Source organism: Drosophila nasuta, chromosome X (genome assembly GCF_023558535.2).
Source record: "Drosophila nasuta strain 15112-1781.00 chromosome X, ASM2355853v1, whole genome shotgun sequence".
Taxonomy (NCBI): Eukaryota; Metazoa; Arthropoda; class Insecta; order Diptera; family Drosophilidae; genus Drosophila; species Drosophila nasuta.
In genome coordinates, this window is record NC_083459.1 from 14,907,869 (window position 1) to 14,930,265 (window position 22,397).

General features: G+C 35.0%; 1 protein-coding gene across 2 annotated transcripts in view; it reads right to left on the reverse strand.

The window, feature by feature from the left end:
* Positions 1–1,643: 1,643 nt before the first annotated feature.
* LOC132795253 (activating transcription factor 3) overlaps positions 1,644–22,397 on the reverse strand; it is a 59,854-nt gene continuing 39,100 nt past the window's right edge. For both annotated transcript variants that reach the window (XM_060805872.1, XM_060805875.1), the window contains 3 exons: positions 12,823–13,836; positions 12,653–12,742; positions 1,644–5,673 (listed from right to left, as the gene is read on the reverse strand). In XM_060805872.1, coding sequence (XP_060661855.1) covers positions 4,000–5,673; positions 12,653–12,742; positions 12,823–13,038 — 1,980 coding nt within the window. In that variant the 5' untranslated portion in view covers positions 13,039–13,836 and the 3' untranslated portion in view covers positions 1,644–3,999. The remainder of the gene's footprint in view (positions 5,674–12,652; positions 12,743–12,822; positions 13,837–22,397) is intronic.

The window sequence follows — 22,397 nt, forward strand, 5'->3', positions numbered from 1 at the left end:
TGTGTGTGACGCTGTTGTAATTTGGCTTTGAGTTTTGTTTTATGTTTCGTGTGCCTCTCTTTTGTGCTTAAAAAAAAAAAAAAAAAAATGATTATTTATATTATTTTTCTTTCTTTTTAACAATTGAAATATGTTCATAACAAGCGCATATTAAATATGCAGTTAAACAAAAACAAATACAAATATAGCAAATAAAAAAAATAATTAAATTACAATTGCTTGTTCTCAACTAAATTTAATTGAATTTTTCCGGTATATTTTTTAGGGTATATATAAAAAATATTCTTGCGAATTTCTCTCGAATTTCTTTAGCTCTTTTTTATTTGATTTACAAATGTATTTACCTTTTAAATCAGACAATTATATAAGTAATTTAAAGGTTCTTTAATTTGCAAGAATATTTTTTAGCGTCGGTTTATTCCGAAGTTGTATTTTGAGTTGAGTTGAATTTAAGTTTAAGCGGCAAACTGAAAACGCAAATATTAATTTGCATATATTTTTGCACTTGTCAAAAATATATAAATAATACTTTTGATGCCATTTGTAAATAGATAATTTGAAATTTCGTTTCGGTTCATAGATTTCTTTACTTCATTTTTTTTTAGCACAGTTTATGGGAGTTTTTCTCTTTTAGTTGTTGTCGTTGTTGTTTGTTTGTTTGTTTTATGTTTTAAATTTCGTTTTCGGGAAATTGTAGTTATAATTAATACACATACACATATCATATCATAAATATTTTTGTAAAGAACAATGTATATACTATACGATTGCGATACAGTGAAACTTTCGACTTTTTGTATCGACTATTTTTTTTATTTTTATTTTTTTTTAGTGCGTTCTATTTATGTCTGCAGCTGAAGTTTTGCTGATTTTGTTTTGTTTTTGTTATACATTTAACAATATGTATGCATATATATTTATTAACATTGTACAGGTACTTCGTAGCGCATTTTGTTGCAACAATGTTGTTGTTGTTCTTGTTGTGATTGATGATATTATCGTTATCGATATCGATATCTGTTGTTGACCAGGATTGTAAAAACTAAAACTAAGAGCTAAATGAGAGAGTCGAATGAAGTTACAAAAAGTAAAGCGAGAGAGAGAGAGATGACAGATGCGCCACTACTAGTCAAAACTGAATGAGAGAGCGAGAGAAACGGATAGACAGACTGAGAACAGAGGGATAGAAAGATATATATAGGGGAATATTGGGAGTGGAAGAGAGATGCAGCATGATCTATTTATAATCTAGACTTATTCAACTGATTTTTTTCTTTTTTCGCTTTCATTGTTTTCGATCAAGCAAAAGTTCAGCTGCAGACACAGAGAGCGCATATACCCGAGCTTAGCTAGGTAGCTAGGGTATAACAAATATGTTTTGTATGTATGCATATGTGAGAGGTATTCTTTATTATAATAAATATGTTTCTTTTTCATTTTCATTTCAATTTTTGTTTTGTTTTTGTAGCCAAATTTTGCACTAGAACGTTTTTTGTTTTGTTTTGTTGTTTAAGGAATTAACATTGATTACAATTTAACATTTATGTGTTTATTTTCATTTTGTAATTTGTAATTTTGTTTTTCTTGAATTTGAAGAAATGATAAACAAATACACACAAAATATTTGACCTGAGTTCAATTCATTTTCTTTTTCATTTTTTTTTTTTTTTTTTTGTTTTTTTCGTTTCGTTTCTTGGAAGCTGAAGTAATAATATCATATATATCAGGCAGCAGAGGGTATCTGGGTATATATATATTTATATAGAGTAGAGAGGGCAGAGGGCATACTATATAGTATTTTTTTTAATATTTACAACAATTTCAATGAACTCTGAAGTTTTTCTTTTTGTTCTTTTTTTTTTTTTTTGTTTTGCTTTCTAAAACAATTAACAAATTGTACACAGACAGACGACAAAACCTTTTAGAGAGCCGATCAATGATCGTAATTTGTAGAGAATATTTATCATTATTATTATTATTATTATTATTATTTATAGTGTATGGTAGACATGTACAACTACAAAGCCGTGCTCACTAAATGCTACATGTATAAGTATTTATTTATTATGATTATCATACATACATCTTTTTGTGTTGTATATATATATAAATAGTTGCTTTGTAAATATTTTAATCTTTAGTACAAATCGAGGCAATTTTTATTCTGTTACAAAAATAAGAAAACAAACAAATATTTTATCCTTTGTAAAAGGGGCAACTAAAAGGGAAAATACAATATGGAAAAGCACTTTTTTACGATCTCTTTCAGTTAATTGTTTTTTTTTTAGGCCACTTTTTGGTGTTCACAGCTGTTATATATTTGTTGTTGTAGTTCTTGTACACACATCGGTTTATATATATATATAGTATATATAGAGTTATCTTGAATTCTGTCCAAATATTTTTCTCAAGCGATAAAACACACATACACAAATATTTCTCATTGTATTTTTTTTGTAAGTATTTTTTGTTCATTAAATTTAATAAGGCGAATTGTTTTTGTTTTTTTTGTATATGGTCAATTTTGTTTTTAATATATATTGTTATATATATCTATCTTGTTTTTTTTTATTATTTTTGTTTAAGAGCACATTCTAGTTTCGCAAAAAATGTTTAACAAACTTACAAACTAAATTGGTTTTTGTTGCTTTTCAATTTTTAAATGTATACATATTAGATTTTTTTTTTTTTTTAGTTATCCAGCGTGTAGGTTTTTGAATTTTTTTATATTTAAGGCAACAGCTTTCAATGTTTCTGGTTCTTGTTCACACAAATATATATATAGTATAGTAAATATTTAAAGACGAAATTAGACATATACATCAATTACGCATAATGTTAAGTTGTTGTTTTGTTTTTATCATATTTATCACTGACTAAGTTTTAGTTAAAAAAAAAATATCAAACGTCATCATATCGCATGGTTTTTAAGCTTAAATTTCTTCATTTCATCATCTTCATAATTAATAATTAGATTAATTTGCATTTTTCTTGCTTAGTTGTGTGTTTAATTTTTTTTTATAATCTCGCACAAATTGTTTTTTTTTGTTTTAAGTTTAACTGGGGATGGGGTTGAGGGGGGTGGTGGGTGGGGGGAAGGGTTGTAACGAAATTAAAATTAATAATTACTGATGCGGCTGTGACTGCCAACAAATTGCCTGTTGCTCGGAATGTTATAGATACACATAAAATATCGATATACATACATACACATATATATAGAGTAAGGTTACAATTTCTATATATATCAAATTTAAGGTTATGTACAAGGTGCTTCATTACACGTCTAAAGATTAGTCAAAAAAAAAAAATCACGCAAAAAAAAATCAAGTATAGTATCGTATAATAATAATATGTATGCATATAATTAATTCATTAAAAAATATCGAACAAAAAGTGCATTTCATTTTTAACGTTTGTTTTTTTTTTTCAAATGTTTTTTTTTTTTTTTTTGTTTTGAGGTAGTCAAGCCACAGAGACACACACACTCACACACACACACACGAGCATAGACTATCGAGCAATTCGAAGAGGCAAAAAGAAGAAAGAAGAAGAAAAAGAAGAAATGTTGTGTAGTGTAGTGTAATGTTTTGTTTGTATTCGAGCCAAGAGGGGAAAAGTGAAGTAAAAGGAGCTGCTGTTGTTGTTGTTGTTGGAAGAACTTGGATATTTGCTTAGCTGTGTGTGTATGTGTATAGATAGATGTTTCAAAAAGCTGATCGATAGCTGCTCGCCACTCACACTCAAACACACACACATTCAAACACACACACACACACACGTTTTGTGCTCTGCCTAGCACCAATAATCCACATTAGCCCAATTTGCATCATCCTCCTCCTCTCGCTGTTGCTCGCCTTGTTCAACATGTTGCTGATCGTTTATATGTTGCTGCTGTTGCTGTTGATCGAAGATCAGCAACAGTTCGTGATCGTTAAAGCGTTGCTGTTGGTGTTGTTGATGTCGATGTTGATGTTGATTTTGATTTTGGGCCCGATCTCACGCCAGGCAACCGCCATTTGTGATAAACGCCGCTGCACCCGTATCCAGATCAACAAAATCGGCCGCATCATCGGTGAGATGCGACAACAGATCGTTCGTATAGCAACTGTTCTTCATCAACAGCAATTGATCCTCCTCGTAGCACGGTGTCATAATGCCACCAATGATGCCGCCACCAACGCCGCCGATGGCACCGATTCCGGTGTGTGGCAAACCGTTGTGAAAGTCCAACAGATGATTGTTGTTGTTGTTGTTGTTGCAGCTGCTGTTGTTGCTGTGATTGCTGCCGCTGTGCACCGCCAAGCTGGCCACACTGGTCATGTTGTTCAAGCTACTCGGATGCACGCTCACCGCATGCTTTGTGTCGGGGAATCCCTCGCTCGGCTCGAACAGAAAGCGTTCGGCACTCAAGGCGGTGGTGTAGGGACTCTGTGAGTCCACCAATTCGTTTTTCACAAATTCGATGGCGCTGCTGGTGGGCGTGGTTGCTGGCGGCGGTATCACAACAACATTCGACGTCGAAGAGCTGACAATGTTGCTCGTGTTGCCATTGCTGTTGCTGTGATTGTTATTGCTGCCGTTGTTGTTGTTGCTATTGTTGTTACTGTTGTTGCTGCTGGTATTGCTGTTGCGACTGCTGTTGGTGTTGGTGGGCGTGGTTATGGCTATGGAGAGGCCCAAACCCAAGCTGAGTCCTTCACAATTCGGCACATAATCCGACACCTGTTGACTAACCACCAAATTGCTATTGTTGTTGTTGTTGTTGCTGCTGTTGTCGGCATTGCTGTTGCTGCTGGCGGGATTCATGGTCGACTGTTGTTGCTGCTGTGGCAGACAAAGCGCCTCTTGGGTGGGCGAACTCAAGTAGCCAGCATGCTCGAATTCCTGCGGACTCGGCGATGGCTTGCAATAGCCATTCGGCAACTGTTGCTGCTGCAGCTGATGATGTTGCTGCTGCTGTTGGGCGGCGGCAACAGCTGCTGCCATTGCTGCTGGCGACTTGGAGCCAAACTTGAACGTCGACATGGATGGTATGCTCTGCATATGTTGTTGTTGTTGCTGCTGCTGCTGCAGATGTTGCTGCTGCTGTTGTTGTTGGTGGGAGGTTGGCGTATTGGCCGCGCTGCTCGTTCCTGTTGCCTCGCTGCTGCTGCTGCTGTTGCCACCGCCGTTACCATTGCCATTGCCTACGCCATCCAGCTCCAACTCAGGCAAATACTTGTATGCCGGCGATTGCAGCAACTTCGATGGCAACTGGCAACCACCGCGTTTCACACAGCTCGGCGCATGCGCTTGCAACATCTCGAGCAGACGTCGACGATCGGTTTCGAGGGTGCGCACTTGATTCTTAAGCTCCACATTTTGTGTGTCCAGCACTTCGGATTCTTTGATCAGGTTCTGTGTGCGTTCGCGTTTCTTCATGCGGCATTTGGTGGCAGCGATTTTGTTGCGCTCGCGGCGTCGACGGCGACGATCCTCGTCCTCGGGCGTCAGTCCTTTGGGGGCGGATTTCGTTTCGCTATCCTCATCGCTGGACTCTTCGCAATCCTCGTCGCGACGCGAACACTTTGAGTTGGGCTGCTCCGAGCCGGAGCTTGAGTCGCAGGTGGACAACTTGCGTTTGCTCTGTATGGACAGTTTGAGGCCGGCTTTGATCAGCTGCGAACAGGTCTGAAAACAAACCAAGAGAGAACATGAGTTGATTAGTTAACGTCCTTCGGCAAGCAATAATAACGACAACGACACACAAAAGTTGTTTGTCACCAATAGCCAAATTGGTGGCCAAAAAGCCCGTCCAAAGAAGGCATGACAATTGCATAAGACGCCACTGTTGACAAAGAGAGAGAGAGACGTGTGTATGTTCAGCTGACATTTTGCAGTTGACCCATTTGCCGAAAAGAACTTGCGCCAAGTTCAACGAGATCTCGCGCTCCACTCTTCAGGTAGTTGATGTTGATGATGATGAATCAACAACAAAACACTCGACAACAAAAAACAGAAACAGAAACAGAAACAACTCGACAACTTGAACTCAAAACTCATCGTTCACATTCCTGTGCCACACTTCAGAAATGGTTTTCAGGGCAAGGTCCCCAAAATTAACAACAACAAAATTCTACTCAGATTGTCAGCTGCGATTCGCTGTAAATTGGAATTATAACTTCTGAGATTTGCCAACTTTAGCTTGAACTTCAATTTAGGGCTGGGTTTTTTTTTTTTTTTTGTTTTTGGGGCCTACCTTTATCAGCAGCAGCGGCATTTGTCGGGGTTTCGCTTTGTGACTTGAGCGCGCGCATAAATTTTCAAAATATTAAAGTGAAAAGATTGAAATCTGTGGCACGCCCAGGACAATGCAAAAACTGACAAACTGCAAAATAAAATACAAAATAAACAAAATACGAAAATACGACAATAAACTGAAAACTGAATAACAACAAGGCCACAACAGGTTGCAAAATAAAGACGATCGACCCACTCACGGAGCTTGCAACTCGTTGACGTCCTGAAAGAAGCAGTTGAGAGGTGGGTGGGCAGCGCCTGTCAGCGCCTTTTATGGAGAAGAGTTCGCAGACACAACACAGAGACTAAAGGCGACTAAAGACTAAAGACAACAGATGGTCATCACGTCGACACGTTGTCAACTTTCATTTCAACGCAAAGGGCTGTGCAACGAGTGCATTGAGTGCATGCTGCAGAGTGTTGAAAGCATGCGGCAATTGGAAGTTGAAAGCGACAGCGAAACATTAAAAAATAAGTAGCACAAATGCACAAGTTGAGCAAAGAATGAGATGCTTTATAACCGCTAACTATAGGAGGCCAGCGGAATGTATGTAACAGGTAGTTTTGAATGTTACAGTATATCGATATACCAAATATAACATTCGGTATATTTTAGTCTATTATTTTGGCAGGTCTTATTTACTTTGGCCGACAATCTGCCATATTTTGTGCTCTATGGTATATTTTGAATATTACAGTATATCAATATACCAAATACAGCATTTGGTATATTTAACTACATATATATATATTTGGCATGTCTTAGATGCTTTGTTTGATAATTTGGCATACTTTGTACGCTATAGTATATTTTGAATATTATAGTATATTGATATACTAAATTTAGCATTTGGTATATTTAAGTAAGTTCATTTGGTATATGTGTTAGATGCTTTGTTTGACAATTTGGCATATTTTGTACGCTATGGTATATTTCAAATGTTATAGTATATTGATATACTAAATTTTGCATTTGGTATATTTAAGTAAATTCATTTGGTATATGTGTTTGATGCATTGGTTGATAATCTGGTATATTTCGCTATATTATATTTTATATACCAGTATATCAATATACCAAATATGGCATTCGGTATATTTTCAATATTAATTTGAATACTACTTGAGTGTTACAATCAAACTCAATTTGCAGATCAAATAAAACTATGCTTTATATAAAAGTTATTGCCATTAAATCGCTATTAAAATGCCTCTATGCAAATTGAGTAGAAATTAAAACAGAACTAAACCAAAAATGGGGTCAATGCTTAAGTCGTTGAACTGCCATAGCAACAAAAAGTCAACGAAAAACGAAAGCAAAAAAAAAAAACAAAAATGTATGCACATTGAATTGAATTGAAGACGAGATTGAAACGCTGATTGAAACAGACGGATCAGAAGTCAGACATAAGCATAGTAAGTAAATTGCAGACTTGTTCAAAAACAACACAACATGAAGATGGTAATTGAGGCAAAGCTTACTGCTGCCTGCCTGCCTGCAACATGTTGAAGAGTCGGTAGCTGAAGCTGAAGCTCAATGAGAGCTCATTGAAATGACTCGACTCTCTACATACGCAAACATTAAATATCTCAGTCTGCCCATCATCATCATGAACATTGTCATTATCATTATCATCTTTATCATTTTTGTTTTTGCGCTTTTGTTTTTGTTTTTATTTTGTGTTGTCTGCTCGAGAAATTGTTCGAATGCCACTGTCGAATAGCTGCCCAGCCCCTGAACGCGCCCTTCTTGATTTCACAGTTTTGTTTTTTTGGTGTTTTTAGTTGATTTTTTTTTTTTTTTTTTTGGTTGGGGGGATTGCTCCAACAGTGCATTGTTTCATTTTAAATTTTAGGCACGCTGCCTTTTTTATTTATTGACCCAAAAAGCAGATAAATAAATTTTCAGTGAGGGAGAGAAAAAGCACCACGCATAATCATAATAATCGCATGCGCCAACGACGACGTCGACGTCGTCAAGCGACTTGAGACTTGAGTTCGGAATATATTCGACCGACCGACCATATGGTCAAAAAAGCACACACACAAAAATTGCGTTGCCTTCAACTCGTAGACTTCTACTTTTTTTTCAATTTTCAATACATTTCAGTGTCAGTTTCAGTTTCAGTTTCGATTTGTTCGTTTTGTTATTGTGCAACTCTCAGTCTGATTTTTAAATCGACCAGGAAGCAAGACAAATTTGGGTTGCATTGGGTGAGGGAATCTCCCATAAATTATGCATATATCAAATGCGAAGCAAGCAAAGATATGTGTGGAAAGAACGCGAAAGATTTGCTGCTATAGAAATGAGATAAAAGAGATAAAAATCGCAGCTAATCAGTTAAGATAAGATAATACAATGAAATTGGCTAAAAGGTTAATTTATTGCGAAAGAGATGTGAAAATAAAAGTTTAGATAACATCAAGAACTAAAGCTAGAATAATCGGGAAAAAATAGGAATATTAAAGAAAAGACATAGAAGAGAAAATCTAATATTCAGATTTTTGTAAAGTAAAAATAATTGCAAAAAGTGAAGCCAAACTTTATCATTGAGAACGCGATCTTGAACTTGGATAAATATGTTTTTGATGAAGTTGAAGTTCTTGCAAGTTGAGTCACTTAAAGTCAAGGGAGATTCACAGTAATTTCAACACATCGAGTAAAGAGTTTAGAAAGCGTTTGAGTTATGCTGATGCAAAGTTAAAGATAAAGATGCTATGCGAGTGTTTCCATCTGTACGAGTTCAGTATGCAAATAAACAACAGCAACAACAACAGCAACAATGAAAACAACAACAGCGATAACAGCGACAACAAATTGACCAAACAATTTGAGATATGAATGTATTGCAAGCCTTTCTTTGCACTTTGCTTTTGTTGCAATTCGCGTTGACAACACACTCGACTGTAGCTGTTTCTAAAGAGTACATATATACGTATGTATATTCAAATGTGTGTGTAATGAGTGTGCGTGTGTGTATATGTAATGTTTGCTGAGCAGCGCCCAAAAGTCAAATTTCACACGAATCGTCTCGCAAATTTGCATCTTTTTATTTGGCACCGCATTTTGTTTGTTCGCTCGTTTGCCACATTTCTCGATATCTACATACACACTTAAATACCACAAATGGGGTATGCTCGACTAGTGCTGCGACAACTGTGATACACTGCGTATACTTAATATATATATACCCTGATAATCTGATATAGTATTTTGCACTCTGTGGTATATTTTGCACTCTGTGGTATATTTTTGATTGAGTACTGTATCAATATACCCTAAATAGCCTTCGGTATATTTTTAGTATTTGTGCGGTATATTAATTTGGTATATTTTAAAATTAATAATGTGCTCGATTTCTTCCTTTTTGTACAGGGTATTTTTGTGTGCATTACTTTGCAATCTTATTTTGACTTTTGCCTTGCTCCAACTTCATCAATATTTGCCATTTTTATAATTTGCTCTGCGTTTTTCCGTTCTCTCTGCATTTTGCGTGCAAAATGAATTTATATTTTTTTCCTTAAACATTTGTGCAAATATTTGCGCAAAGCAAATAAATGAATGTGGAGAAAAACAAGCACACACACATAATATAATGCAATAAAAGCTTCCTTCAAAATGCAAAGCAAATGCTTTTTTGCAACAAAATTATAAATGTTGTGCGAATATTTTGGGAGGAAAATGTTGTTTGAAATTTATGTGAAATTTGTTAGAAAACAAATTGAAAAGTGTTGGACTGTCGGGTAATTAAAACGTTCAATGCGGTCGCTCAATGCCCATAAATTCGTTTTGTAGTAATAATCATAAATCAGACACACACACACACACACGCACACCTACAGCTGGCAATTAGTGCAGCAGATTCATATGTGTATCGCACATTGTATCTGTTGGATGCGTTTGCCGCCTGGAGCTAGTCGCATTGGCATTTAATTGCACCGCGTGGCAAATGTTATTCATATGCATTAATCGCACTTCCCCCCGCACCTGTCTCATAGATACTCTGCTGCTACGTGCCTCATTAAGGCCAATGTCAGTCAAGTGATGCTTTTGTACAGATGCATTTGCATAGCTATAGCGAGAGATACTTTATTCAATTTCTGTTGAAGTGAAATCAATTCTGGCTGCGTTTGAGTTTTGCAATTGAAGCGTCAACAGCACAGCACAGCACAGCAGAGAAAAACGCCCACGAAATAGCGTCAAAGCCAAAGCCAAAGCTAAACCAAAGCCAAAAGCCTGACCCAACATTGGAGATTGTGGAGGCGTTAGAATTGTGGCGGATGCCAATGGCCAATGGCCGGGGTACTGTTAGTTTGGCGACAGAGGGCGACAAAGCGACAACTCAGAGCGAGAGAGCGAGCGAGAGAGAGAGAGAGTGCGAGAGAGGGACGGACAATTGCGTGGGCAGCGAATGTGCACATCGCTGTCGCTTTGGGGGCGCTGCGTTGGCGTCAACATGCAACTGGACGTCGCCAAAAAAAAAAAAACCATAATACAAAAAGCAAAGCAACAACAATCGACGTCAGAGTCGCGAGTCATCGCGCTGCAGCGATTGTCAATTTCAATTGAAAGCGAAAACTGTGCTGTAAGCACAAAAAAAATGCATTTCACAGAGGAGCATTGATAGTAGACATAATAACCAGAAAAGGCATCGAAAGAAAGCTGAGCTTAAGAATGCGGCAAGCAGCTCGATTGAAAGTGAAATACGTTTTTTGCTTAATTGGAGTTTAGTTAATTACAAATTGAAAATTAAAACACTGCTGTATTATTCTTCAAATATACCAAATTAATATACCGAAAAATACCCAAAATATACCAAAGGCTTTTAGCGGTATATCGATATATGTACATACATACATATATAATACCGCTGTCAAAAATAGTCTTTGGTATATAAGTATATTTTTCGGTATATTTTAAGAATAATAGTAGAGTTCCCATTTTGAATAAAAGCAAAATACTGCAGTATTATTCCTTAAAACATACCAAAAAATATGCTTATATACCAAACACTATTTTTGACAGCGGTATTTTTCTTCAAATATACCAAATTAATATACCGAAAAATACCCAAAATATACCAAAGGCTTCTTCCGGTATATCGATATATGTACATACATATATAATACCGCTGTCAAAAATAGTCTTTGGTATATAAGTATATTTTTCGGTATATTTTAAGTATAATAGTAGAGTTCCCATTTTGAATAAAGGCAAAATACTGCAGTATTATTCCTTAAAATATACCAAAAAAATATACTTATATACCAAATACTATTTTTGACAGCGGTATTATTCTTCAATTATACCAAATTAATATACGGAAAAATACTAAAATATACCAAAGGCTTTTTGCGGTATATCGATATATGTACATACATATATAATATCGCTGTCAAAAATAGTCTTTGGTATATAAGTATATTTTTCGGTATATTTTAAGAATAACAGTAGAGTTCCCATTTTGAATAAAGGCAAAATACTGCAGTATTATTCCTTAAAACATACAAAAAAATATACTTATATACCAAACACTATTTTTGACAGCGGTATTATTCTTCAAATATACCAAATTAATTAATTAATTACCGAAAAATACAAAAATATACCAAAGGATTTTTTTTAGGTATATTGATATATGTACATACATACATATATAATACCGCTGTCAAAAATAGTCTTTGGTATATAAGTATATTTTTCGGTATATTTTAAGAATAATCATACAGATCCGATTTTGAATAAAGGCAACATACTGCAGTATTATTCCGTAAAATATACCAAAAATATACTTATATACCAAACACTATTTTTGACAGCGGTATTATTCCAAAATGTACCGAATTAATATACTGAAAAACTACAAAGTCTATTTTTGGTATATCGATTTACTAGTACTACATTCTAAATATATAATACAAAATATACCACATAAAATATTCCCTATCCGAACAACTCAACAAAAAAAGTGTAGAGTGTAAAATAACGTAAAGTAGTACAAAGTATTTTGGTTAGTAAAGTTGGATTCTAAATTGAATTTCACTTTCAATTGAAATTCAAATGCAGCTAAGAAACAGCAAATTCATTTCTAAATTCTTTTACGCCACTCAAACGCTTGTTAACAATAAAAAAGCCACTTTATTTAATTGATTGCTAGCTGGCTGCAATTTCAAGTTTTAAACTTTGAAAGGTGTTTTATTTCGCCAGCTGCTGAAAGTTGCAATTTGAACAGCTTTCAAGAATAGAAATTTGCGATTGAAGTGAAGAAATCGAATGTTGACGAATGTTTAATTACTTTAAAAGTATTTAAAGTTAAAGTAAATTTGTCTAATTGTGTGGAAGTTTTGAATTTATGAACCGCCCATTTACCTGTTGCACACTGGGCGTGGTCGCTGTGCCCGCTGGCGAATCGAGCGGCGAAGCCGAGCAACTGGAATGACTGCTGTCCTGCGAATGCGACTGAAAGGACAATGAAAAAAACAAAGAAAATGAATCTTTAATTGAAGTGTCAAAAAAAGAAAAGAAAAGCGAGAATTTACCTGTCCATTGGGATTGCCGCAAAAGTTGCGTATGGTGACAAGGGGCGTGGAGGCGGCACTGCAACTGTTTGAGGCATTGAAATTGAAATTGTCGAGCGGATTTGTCATGGCGATCACCGAATTTAATATCTCTGGCGTCTTCGGTGTATGGGCGCCCAAGCAATTGCTGCCCTCGATGCTGAGCAACGATGTTGCCGGTATGTTTGAGTTGAACATGTTTGATTTTGATTGCTGCCTCTTTTTAGTTGTGTTAGTTGTTGGAAAGGTTTCTTTTACTTTGTTTTTTTTAGTTATAAATTGGACTTTTTGCAGGCGTCGAAAAACACACACGAAACAATAATATTAAAAAAAAAGGAAAACAAAAACGAAACAAAAATGAATAGCACGATAAATTGTTCTTTTTTGTTTTTAACTTTTAGTTTTGTTTTTTTGTTTTTTTTTTATATATATTTTATTTTGTTATGTTGTAAATCACAGTTGAAGGCCTACGCGTTGCATTTGTTGGACTGCTTTTAGTTAATTAATTTTTATTTTATATTTTTATGTTTGTTTTTGAATTGTTGTATATGCGCTTTGTATAAATATATATGTATATATATATATAAGTATATAAATTGTTTTTTTTTTATTATTATTTATGTTTTTGGACACTCGCGTCTTCTTCTACTTGTTGTTGTCTCTCTCGGTTATCACAAATTGTTGTTAATAAAACTTTGACTGCTTGTGGAAATTTGTTGTTGTTTTTCTTCTCAACTTTGTTTAGCTGGCTTTTGATTGTTGTTGTTTTGTCAATATTGTTTTTGTTGTTGTTGTTTTTATTGTCGCTGCCGCTGCTGCCGTTGCCGCTGCGTCGCGACGCGGTTCCATCGGCGCTTCCAGCGTGTGTTGCTCACAGCGTTGAATTCAACTGAATGTTTTGGCCACCGGCACCGGTCGACATCCACATCCACATCAACAACGACATCCGAGACATTAACGACGACAACGACGACGACGACGAACCGCACGCTTGCTCTACAAGTGAGAGAGAGAACGGGAGAGAGAGAGAGAGAGCGAATTAGTGAATGACTACGTGTGTGCATGAGAATACAAGTCAAGTTGCGAGCGCAAATAGCCATAAAATAAAAGCAAGTCAAAAAAAAACACGTTGACAATAGTGTCACCGACAGTCAGATACCCTGTAATGGCAGCTTATCAAAGCTGCTTAAGTTAAAAAAAACCCTGTAATAAGTTCGGTCACCTAACAACAGTAGAAAATTTTAAAAATACTTTAAAACTCTCAAAAGAAAATTTAAAAAAAAATTAATTAAATTGGTCCTGAATTTGTTCAATAACAATAATTCATAAATAAATATCGAAAATAAATTTAAAAACTACCCAAAACCTCTTTAAAAAAAAACCTTAAAAAAATATTTATATTTTTAGCTATAAACAATAATTCATTTAGATTAAATTATATCAAAAAAATGTATAAATGAAATCAAAAAATACTTTAAACCTAAAAAAAAAGCAAAACAAAATTTTATTGTTTTAAACCTGAATTCATAAATATGTATTTATATAAAAGAGTCATGAATAATTATTTATATATGCAGCCAGAATTATTTCTTGGCTGCAAACAATAATTAATCAAAAATGTAATTATTTTAAAAATTCGTATTCATGAAAACTAAAATAATTAATTATATGAGCAATATTTTTTAAAAATATTTTTACACAATTTTTTATTGCGCATATATTATATATTTTACCGATGCCATATAAAAAATAAACATATATCATAAAATATATCATTTTTATATTCTAATAAAATCAATGAAACATTTTTTTTCTAATTTCAGTACTTCTTTCTACTCATTTCTGTATTTGCCGTATAAAAAATGTGTGTGTTATTATAAAAATTTTCATTTTGTATCTTTAATCTTTATAAAATTCTTAATTTTTGTAATTTATAAAAAATTGTTTAACACTTTTCGTAAATTTTCAAAATGTTCTCTGCGCTTCTTTTTACAATTGTTCTTTAGTTGTGCATATCCCACGCAATCACTTAAGTACAGAGTATGCACAGCACGAGAAAACAAAAAAACAATTAAATTATAAAATAAGCGTAAGTAAATTGATTTATGTAAGCATTGAGCAGCTGACAATCAACTGGCCGACTGACTGACTGACCAATTGCCTGACCAGCTGACTGACCCAATGTTACAAGCAAATACACACAAACACACACACACACTTAACACACACGTTTGTTGTGCGTAGTTAGTTAGCCAAGTTGCGGTCGATGTCTCAATTAAGAGCTTAATCGTTTAATTGAATGCAGAATGCACAAACATTTTTATTGCTGCCTTTTTTTTTGTTTTGTTTGACTGATAGCCAGAGTCTGAGGATCTACATCACAGTATGTAAATAACTCTCTCTGTGTGTGTGTGTAACACTCTCCATGGGTGTGTGCGGTCAATCACAGTTGAAGGTGAAATGGCAATAAGTAGCTCAAGTATTCAAAGCATTTCGAGTATTGCAAAAAACATTTCAACTATTCTCGGGTCAATTAGGTCAATATGCGCAAATATTCTCGGTTCTGTAACACAGAGAGAGAGAGAGAGAAAGATAAACATTCCCTTCCCGATCATCAAGTTTTCTAATGAACCACAAATTTCATTTTGTAATCTTTTGGCATCTTTTTTAAGCACAGTTTAGAGGGTATTTTTGAATGTGTGGTATATGCGCTTTTGAGCACATTGGAACTGACAACTTAATGTTTTAGAGCTGCCAACTCGCATGGAGTTGCAATCTTTCTCATGTTTTTTAAGGACAGCTTAGAGGGTAATTTTGAGCACTGCCAACTTATGTTTTAGAGCTGTCAAATCGTTACATAGAGTTGCCATTCCATTAAAAGCAGCACAGAGTTACCACTTGCTGAGCTGAAAACATCGCAAGCGAGTTTCTTTTTTTTTATGTGTGATTCCATTTTAGTTCTCAGTGCCGTGTTTTTATGACAATTTGTTGCCCTTTTTTGAGACAGTCGTGTAGACTTTTTTTTTAGTTTGTATTTGTTTTTTATGGAGGCTTTTCAAGGAATTGAGTTATGTCGCCCGGTCAGAGATTAGCTAAGCGAATGCCAGTTACGTGTGAAAACCGAAATGCCAAGCAAACGAAGCAATGATAATGATGTCGAGTCGAGTCGAGTTGCGAGTTGAGTTGATAGCCTAACGATAACTTGGTGTTTCCCCCCATATTATTATACATTATATAATTTCACTCAAAATGCAAATTGGCAACGTTGTCAAAAAATAACTTAAAAGCTAAACCACCCCCACGAAACGCCCGCTTTGGCAAAAAAAAAAATTATAGCTGTGCAATTTTTGACTATTGCCTTTTTCCCCATTTATCATTTTTTGGTTTTTTTGTCAAGAATTTTTTGTGCAAATAGATATATATAATATGTATGTATATACTGTTTGCCTCGCAAAAAGTTTTAGTGCTACTTTTATGTCTCACACACACAGCTGCAAATTGAAAGTTAGTCAAAGAAAAAAACGCAAACAACGAAAAAAAAACGAAATAAAAATAAAACACGAAAATTAACAACGAAAAGCGTAAAGCTTGAGCAACAAACAAATGAAAAAAGCCAGAATAAAGAATTATGATTTATGACTTTCGCATGTTTTTCAGCAAAGCAGCAGCAGCGACAGCGGGGGGGTTAGAAGGGGCAACAGAGCAGCAGCTCTTTGGGGTATGAGGTTCAGCTTTGTTGGTTAGCTTGTAAAGCCTTTGAGGCCTCTGAAGTGGGGGCAATGCAATAGAGTATTGCAGAGAGTAGTGTAGCTTAGAATTTTAGGGTATAGTGTTGCTTAATTCAGTATTTTTTCGTAAAGTGGAGTGCAGTATATTACGATAAAGTGTAGTTTGGCGTTATATTGATATTTTAGTAGTATAGTAAAGTATACTGCAGTCAACTATTTTTCTGTGAAATTTAGTATTTTTGTAAAGTACAGTATTCTATGATAAAGTATTGTGTAATTTTTCGTATTTGAGTTTAAAATATTCTGCTTTTAAGTATTTTATAGAGTAGTTTTGTGTAATTTAGTATATTTTGTGAGGCACGGTATTATATAGTAAAGTATTGTGAAATGTTGTTTTGTATTTTAGAGCAAAAGGTGGTGTATTTCGGTATTTTATATAATTGTGTGCAGTATTGTATAGTAAAATATACTGCAGTTAAGTATTTTACTGCGCAGTACTGCATAATTCAGTATTTTTTACAAAGCGCAGTACTTTATGGTAATGTATTAAATAAATATGTAGTTCAGTTAGGTATTTAATATTATATTGGTATTTTACAATACAATGTAGTGCAGTATTTTATAGTAAAATATACTACAATTAAGTGTTTTATAACACAGTACTGCGTAATTTAGTATTTCATAGTAGCTGTGCTGATTGCTTTTGCAACTTTGTTAAACGAAAATCACTTTTGACATTCGCCACACAAATCTGTATTTCGCTTCTCATTTTGCCCAAATGCGGCGCATGCGTGCCACCCCATAAACCCCTCGCCGCACCCCTTGTGTTGTCCCCTGCCGCCACTCCCTAGACATGTCCCCACTGACTGTGTTGAGTTGGTAGAACTTTTGAGGTCATGGGCGCATTTTGTTGTGTGTGCTGTCGCTGATGTTGCTGCTGCACACATTGCGCATACGCCGCATGTGACTTGCGCAAACAGATGACAATCGCTTCGCTGACGACTTCGATAGCTAATCGATAGACCCAAAAGAAGCAACAGCAGCAGCAACAGCGACAGCTGTTGGCAAGTGGCCCAGCAGGGCATCAACAGCGACCAACTCACGGGCAACTTTTATACTTGGCTTGTCTACTCGCACTTGGCTTTTATATTTTTTCTCCATTTTATTTTTCTTCATTTTTTATTATTATTTTATTTGTTGGTCATTAACATTCCGAAGCGGGTTTTTGTATGCGTGTTTGTGTGTTGGTTGAATGAAGCCTTGTCGAATGAAGCTATTTGTGGCTTGGCTGGATTTATTGATTCGTTGGCATTTCTGAATTGCTCTCGAGTGTGCGCAAAATGCAAAAAGCAAAGATCACAGCATGTGAGCAGCAGTGACAATAAGTAGTGTGCACACACAACGCGGCTCTAAGGGCAGATGTCAAATGCAAGCACATGCACTCAAGGGTGCTTCATCATAAATTATCGATAAAGCTATTGATCGACTTACAATTTATGACGATTTTCAACTATAGAAACTTAAACTTACAAATTCTTTTGCAATTTATTATAAATAATCGATAAGTAAGTTATCGATAAACTGACAATCGATAACAAAGTTGTCGATTAACTGATGATCGTTAATAGAATTCCTATTATAGTGTTAAACATAAAAATTTACTTAAAATTTATTTCATTTGCCTTATCGTCCTGTAAATCGATATACCTGAATGTTTATCGATAGGCATATTTTGCAAATTATATGCATTCCAATGAATAAACGCAATTAATCGTGGAATTTATTACTGAATTCCAATGAATATATTGAGTGTTTGTCGATTGTTTGATAATTTAATTGACATTTCACGAACAACTCAAAAAAAAAAAGAAGAAAAATACCGCAGTCAGTGATCAACATTAATTAGAAGCTATCGATAAATACATGGAGCGAAACATTGATTTATTCAACATGCATATAGACAGCAGATTGATCCGTTCAACAATGATAAATAAGTGCCAGCTACTTAAGTGTCTTGATAAGAGACAAGTTGCTTCAATTTATTGTGTAAGATTGATCATTAGGCAAGAAACCCGTTGTTATCGATATACAGTATAAGTATATACGATACATGCATAAATCAATATAACAGTTAAATAAATTGCTGTGAAAAACGCACACACTCGCACACACGATAAATTTCAATCGATATACAATACGTATTCATGGATTTATTTGAAACAATTATCACGAAACCTGTTAGAGTACAGGCTATGAATACTGCATGAATACAGCACAGCACAGCACAGCACAGAAAAAAAAACAGATACTAAAAACAGAAAAGAGAGAAGGCAAAAAACAACGCATCAATACAATACTATATATAAATAATAAGCAATGAATCGCAAATTGCGAAATGACTCAGAAGAAGCCGCAAAATTTCGTTCAATTATTACACAAAATACGACGAGAAAAAAAACAGTAAAATAACAAATTAAATAAATAAATTATTGTATCTGTTGTTGGAAACAAACCGCAACGCGCAATGTGCATAAAGAAAAAAATGTATATCACACGAATATTGTATAATACCCATTGGAACGAATGTGTGAATCCATATTCATATTCCCATATTTCTGATAAATTATTATTATTATTATTGTTATTACGATAACGAGTGTGTGTGGCATATTTGAGTTGATTTGTTGTGTCTATTTCTGCAAGCGCCAGTTGGTCACTCATCATATATTCATGCCATTGGAATTGGTTTCTGAATCGTGTGCAATCCCCCCGAAATAAAACATTGCTCTACATATAATACACACACATGCAAATGATATTTGAAAAATGTCTGTATTTAATATTTTTATCAGGCTGTCTGTGCCAATGTTGTTGTTGTTGTTAGTTGCAAGTTGTGTTTGCGGTACGTGACTCGCGCTGCACTCCACAATTCACACGAATCACGAATCACACGACAAAACGAGCGAAACATCGAGCAGCGCGAAAACAACATAAAAACAATCAAAAAGCAAAAACAGCGCACAACACAATATTGCATACTGAACGAGCGTGTGAGTGAGTGAGTGATTTATGTGGGCGTGGCACGAAACAAAAAACATTTTACAAAAAAAAAATTCCCTAAAATTCAAATTGCATTGAATATTTCTGTGGCTTCAAATTCCCAGAAATTCGAGTGCATTCAACAGATCTATATCTTTTAGAGATAATATTATTTTTTTTTTACTTCTACTTCAATTTAATATCTTTAATCTTATGAGAAATAATATATTAATTTCATTACTTATAGCGTGGAAGGGTATTATAACTTTGTGCCTGCAGGATTTTCGGTACATACAATAATAATTATACTATTTAAGATTCCTTGTAGAAGGTATTTAAGAAATACTTTTGTATGGCAAAAAAAATGTATAATATTATATAATCGGGTGTTCGTTTCTTTGGCTGACAATCTGATATATTTTGTACTATATGGTATGTTAAAAATACTATATCAATATACCAAATATAGCCTTTAGAAATTTTAGTATTTTTGTGGTATAGTTGTAGAGTGTAATATTTAAAATACTATTATCAATATATCAAAGACAGCCTTCGGTTTATTTTAGTACTATATTCGAAGAATATGTTATTTTTAAAGGGGTAGCGGTTATCTCAGAGTCGGTATATTTTTGGTATATTTGTAAAATATGGTTTTATAAAAAATGAGTGCATACTAGGGATCTCGCTCAACTGTAGCTTTCATAATTGTTTTAATGTTATCTTGAAATATATATTTCTGAGAAACAACACTCTAATAAATGTTTGAGTAAAATCTTGTTATGTGTTATTTAAAAAAAAAAACTTTAAAAATGCGAAAAGTAGTAATGATTAAAGTTAAACCGTTTTGTAGACAAAGCAAGCATAAATATGAAAATGTTTCTTCGATTTGCTGAGGTGTTTGCAATAGCTGAAGATTGGGAGCAACGCTGTCGTTAAGTATCCGAGCATAAAGATATCCGAAAAACTTTGTTGGCCAAGTTATTAAAGCCTTTCATGGAATGGGCATACAACAAAGAAGACAATAATGAAACAATATACAAAGAGATAGATAGAGAGAGAGAGACAGTTAAGAAGTGGAAGAGACAAAAAATACCAATCATTGGCTGCTCACATAAAAACTTTGTTAGTTTTGTGTGTGTGTTTGTGTGTGTTTCCCCCTTTTTGCTCTTCTTTTATTTTTTGCACTTAGGGGGGATTTGGCTCATAAAAGAGAGAAAGAAAGAGAGAGCGCGCGAGATAGTGTCTTTGTTATTGTTGTTGCTGCTCTCAGCCTCGGCTTAATTAAAAGCATTTGCCAGCGCCAAACACACAGGGCACGAGCCAAAGGCAAACACAGATACAGAGCGAAGTGTATCTCTTAGATACAAAATTGCCACATTAATGGATAAGCTTCTCACACAGTCGGTCGCTTTAACCCCCCCTCCTCCCCCATGCAGCCGATCACTATATTTTGCTGTCAGCTATTTTCTAATTAAGTGTCATTGATTCGGCGTCGTCTATCGCAGTCAGACAACTCTCCCTCCCCCTCGCGTTCTTCTCCATCCCTTGCTTCTTTTCATCCCCCTGCGAAAGCGCTGCAAAATTTACACTTTAATTAAGCATTTAGATAATGTATCTGCCTTTGATTAGCTGCAGCTCGTCAAGTTGCGAACGATTGGGGGCGAGGTTTTTGGGGGTTGGGCATTTTATGACGCTGCGTGGGTGGTAGAAAAAAAAACAAAAACACTAAACAAAACTTGCCTATTAACATAAAAGCTTACGGGCAATAGAAGCGTTGCCTTTGCAAAAAGCTGGAAGAAACAAGAAAGAAGGCTACAAACGAGTGTGCTCGACTGTGAAATACTCGATACCCATTTTTAATCAAACCAAAACAATGCGGTATTAATTTGAAAATATACCAAATTAACATACCGCAAAAATACTAAAAATATACTAAAGGCTATATTTGGTAAATTGATATATCAATACATTCAAAATATGACGGTTGCAAAATATACCAGATTATCAACTGAATCAGTCTAAAAATATACCAAATTCACATACCACAATATATTAGAATATACCAAATGCTTTATTATCAACTAAATCAGTCTAAAAATATACCAAATTGACATACCATAACATATTAGAATATACCAAGTGCTACATTTAGTATATTGGTATAGTACTGCATTTGAAATATACCATATATGCCAGATATATTTCTTTAATAATATACTAAAAAGCTGTCTTAAACAACTAGTTGGTATAAAAACGAATCTTAACCACATCAAACCCCGAAGGAAGGAACAAGGCGTTGAACCTCGCAACTCTTGTAAACCAAACTGAGCTCTACTGTGAACCACAGTCCAAAAAAAAAAAAAAAGAAATAGAAAAAATGGGCCGCATGGCTGGCTATTCAATTAATTTATTATTCACTTAAGAGCGCACGCCGGGTGGCAGGAGAACTGTCAAGCAACGCGCCAGGGGGGAAGGAGAAAGAGAGAGAGAAGAGAAGTGGAGGAAAGAGGGTAAGGGACAGAGTGTTGTGTGACTGTGTGTTTAGCATGCACATCTACAGCGGCCATAAAAATGTTATAAAAATTAAATGCGCGCACAAAAACTCCGCCAAAGAATTTCGCACATTCAAAACGGACCGCGCCCTAAAGACCTCCCGCGCCTCCACCTCCACCTCTTTCTCCCTCCCCCCCCCCATATTCTCCCCTGCTGTTGCTGTTGTCCACGCAGCAATGCAGCATTAGAATTGTTGTTGTTGTTGTTGCCAAAAATGTCCTGTTTCATGGCGAGGCA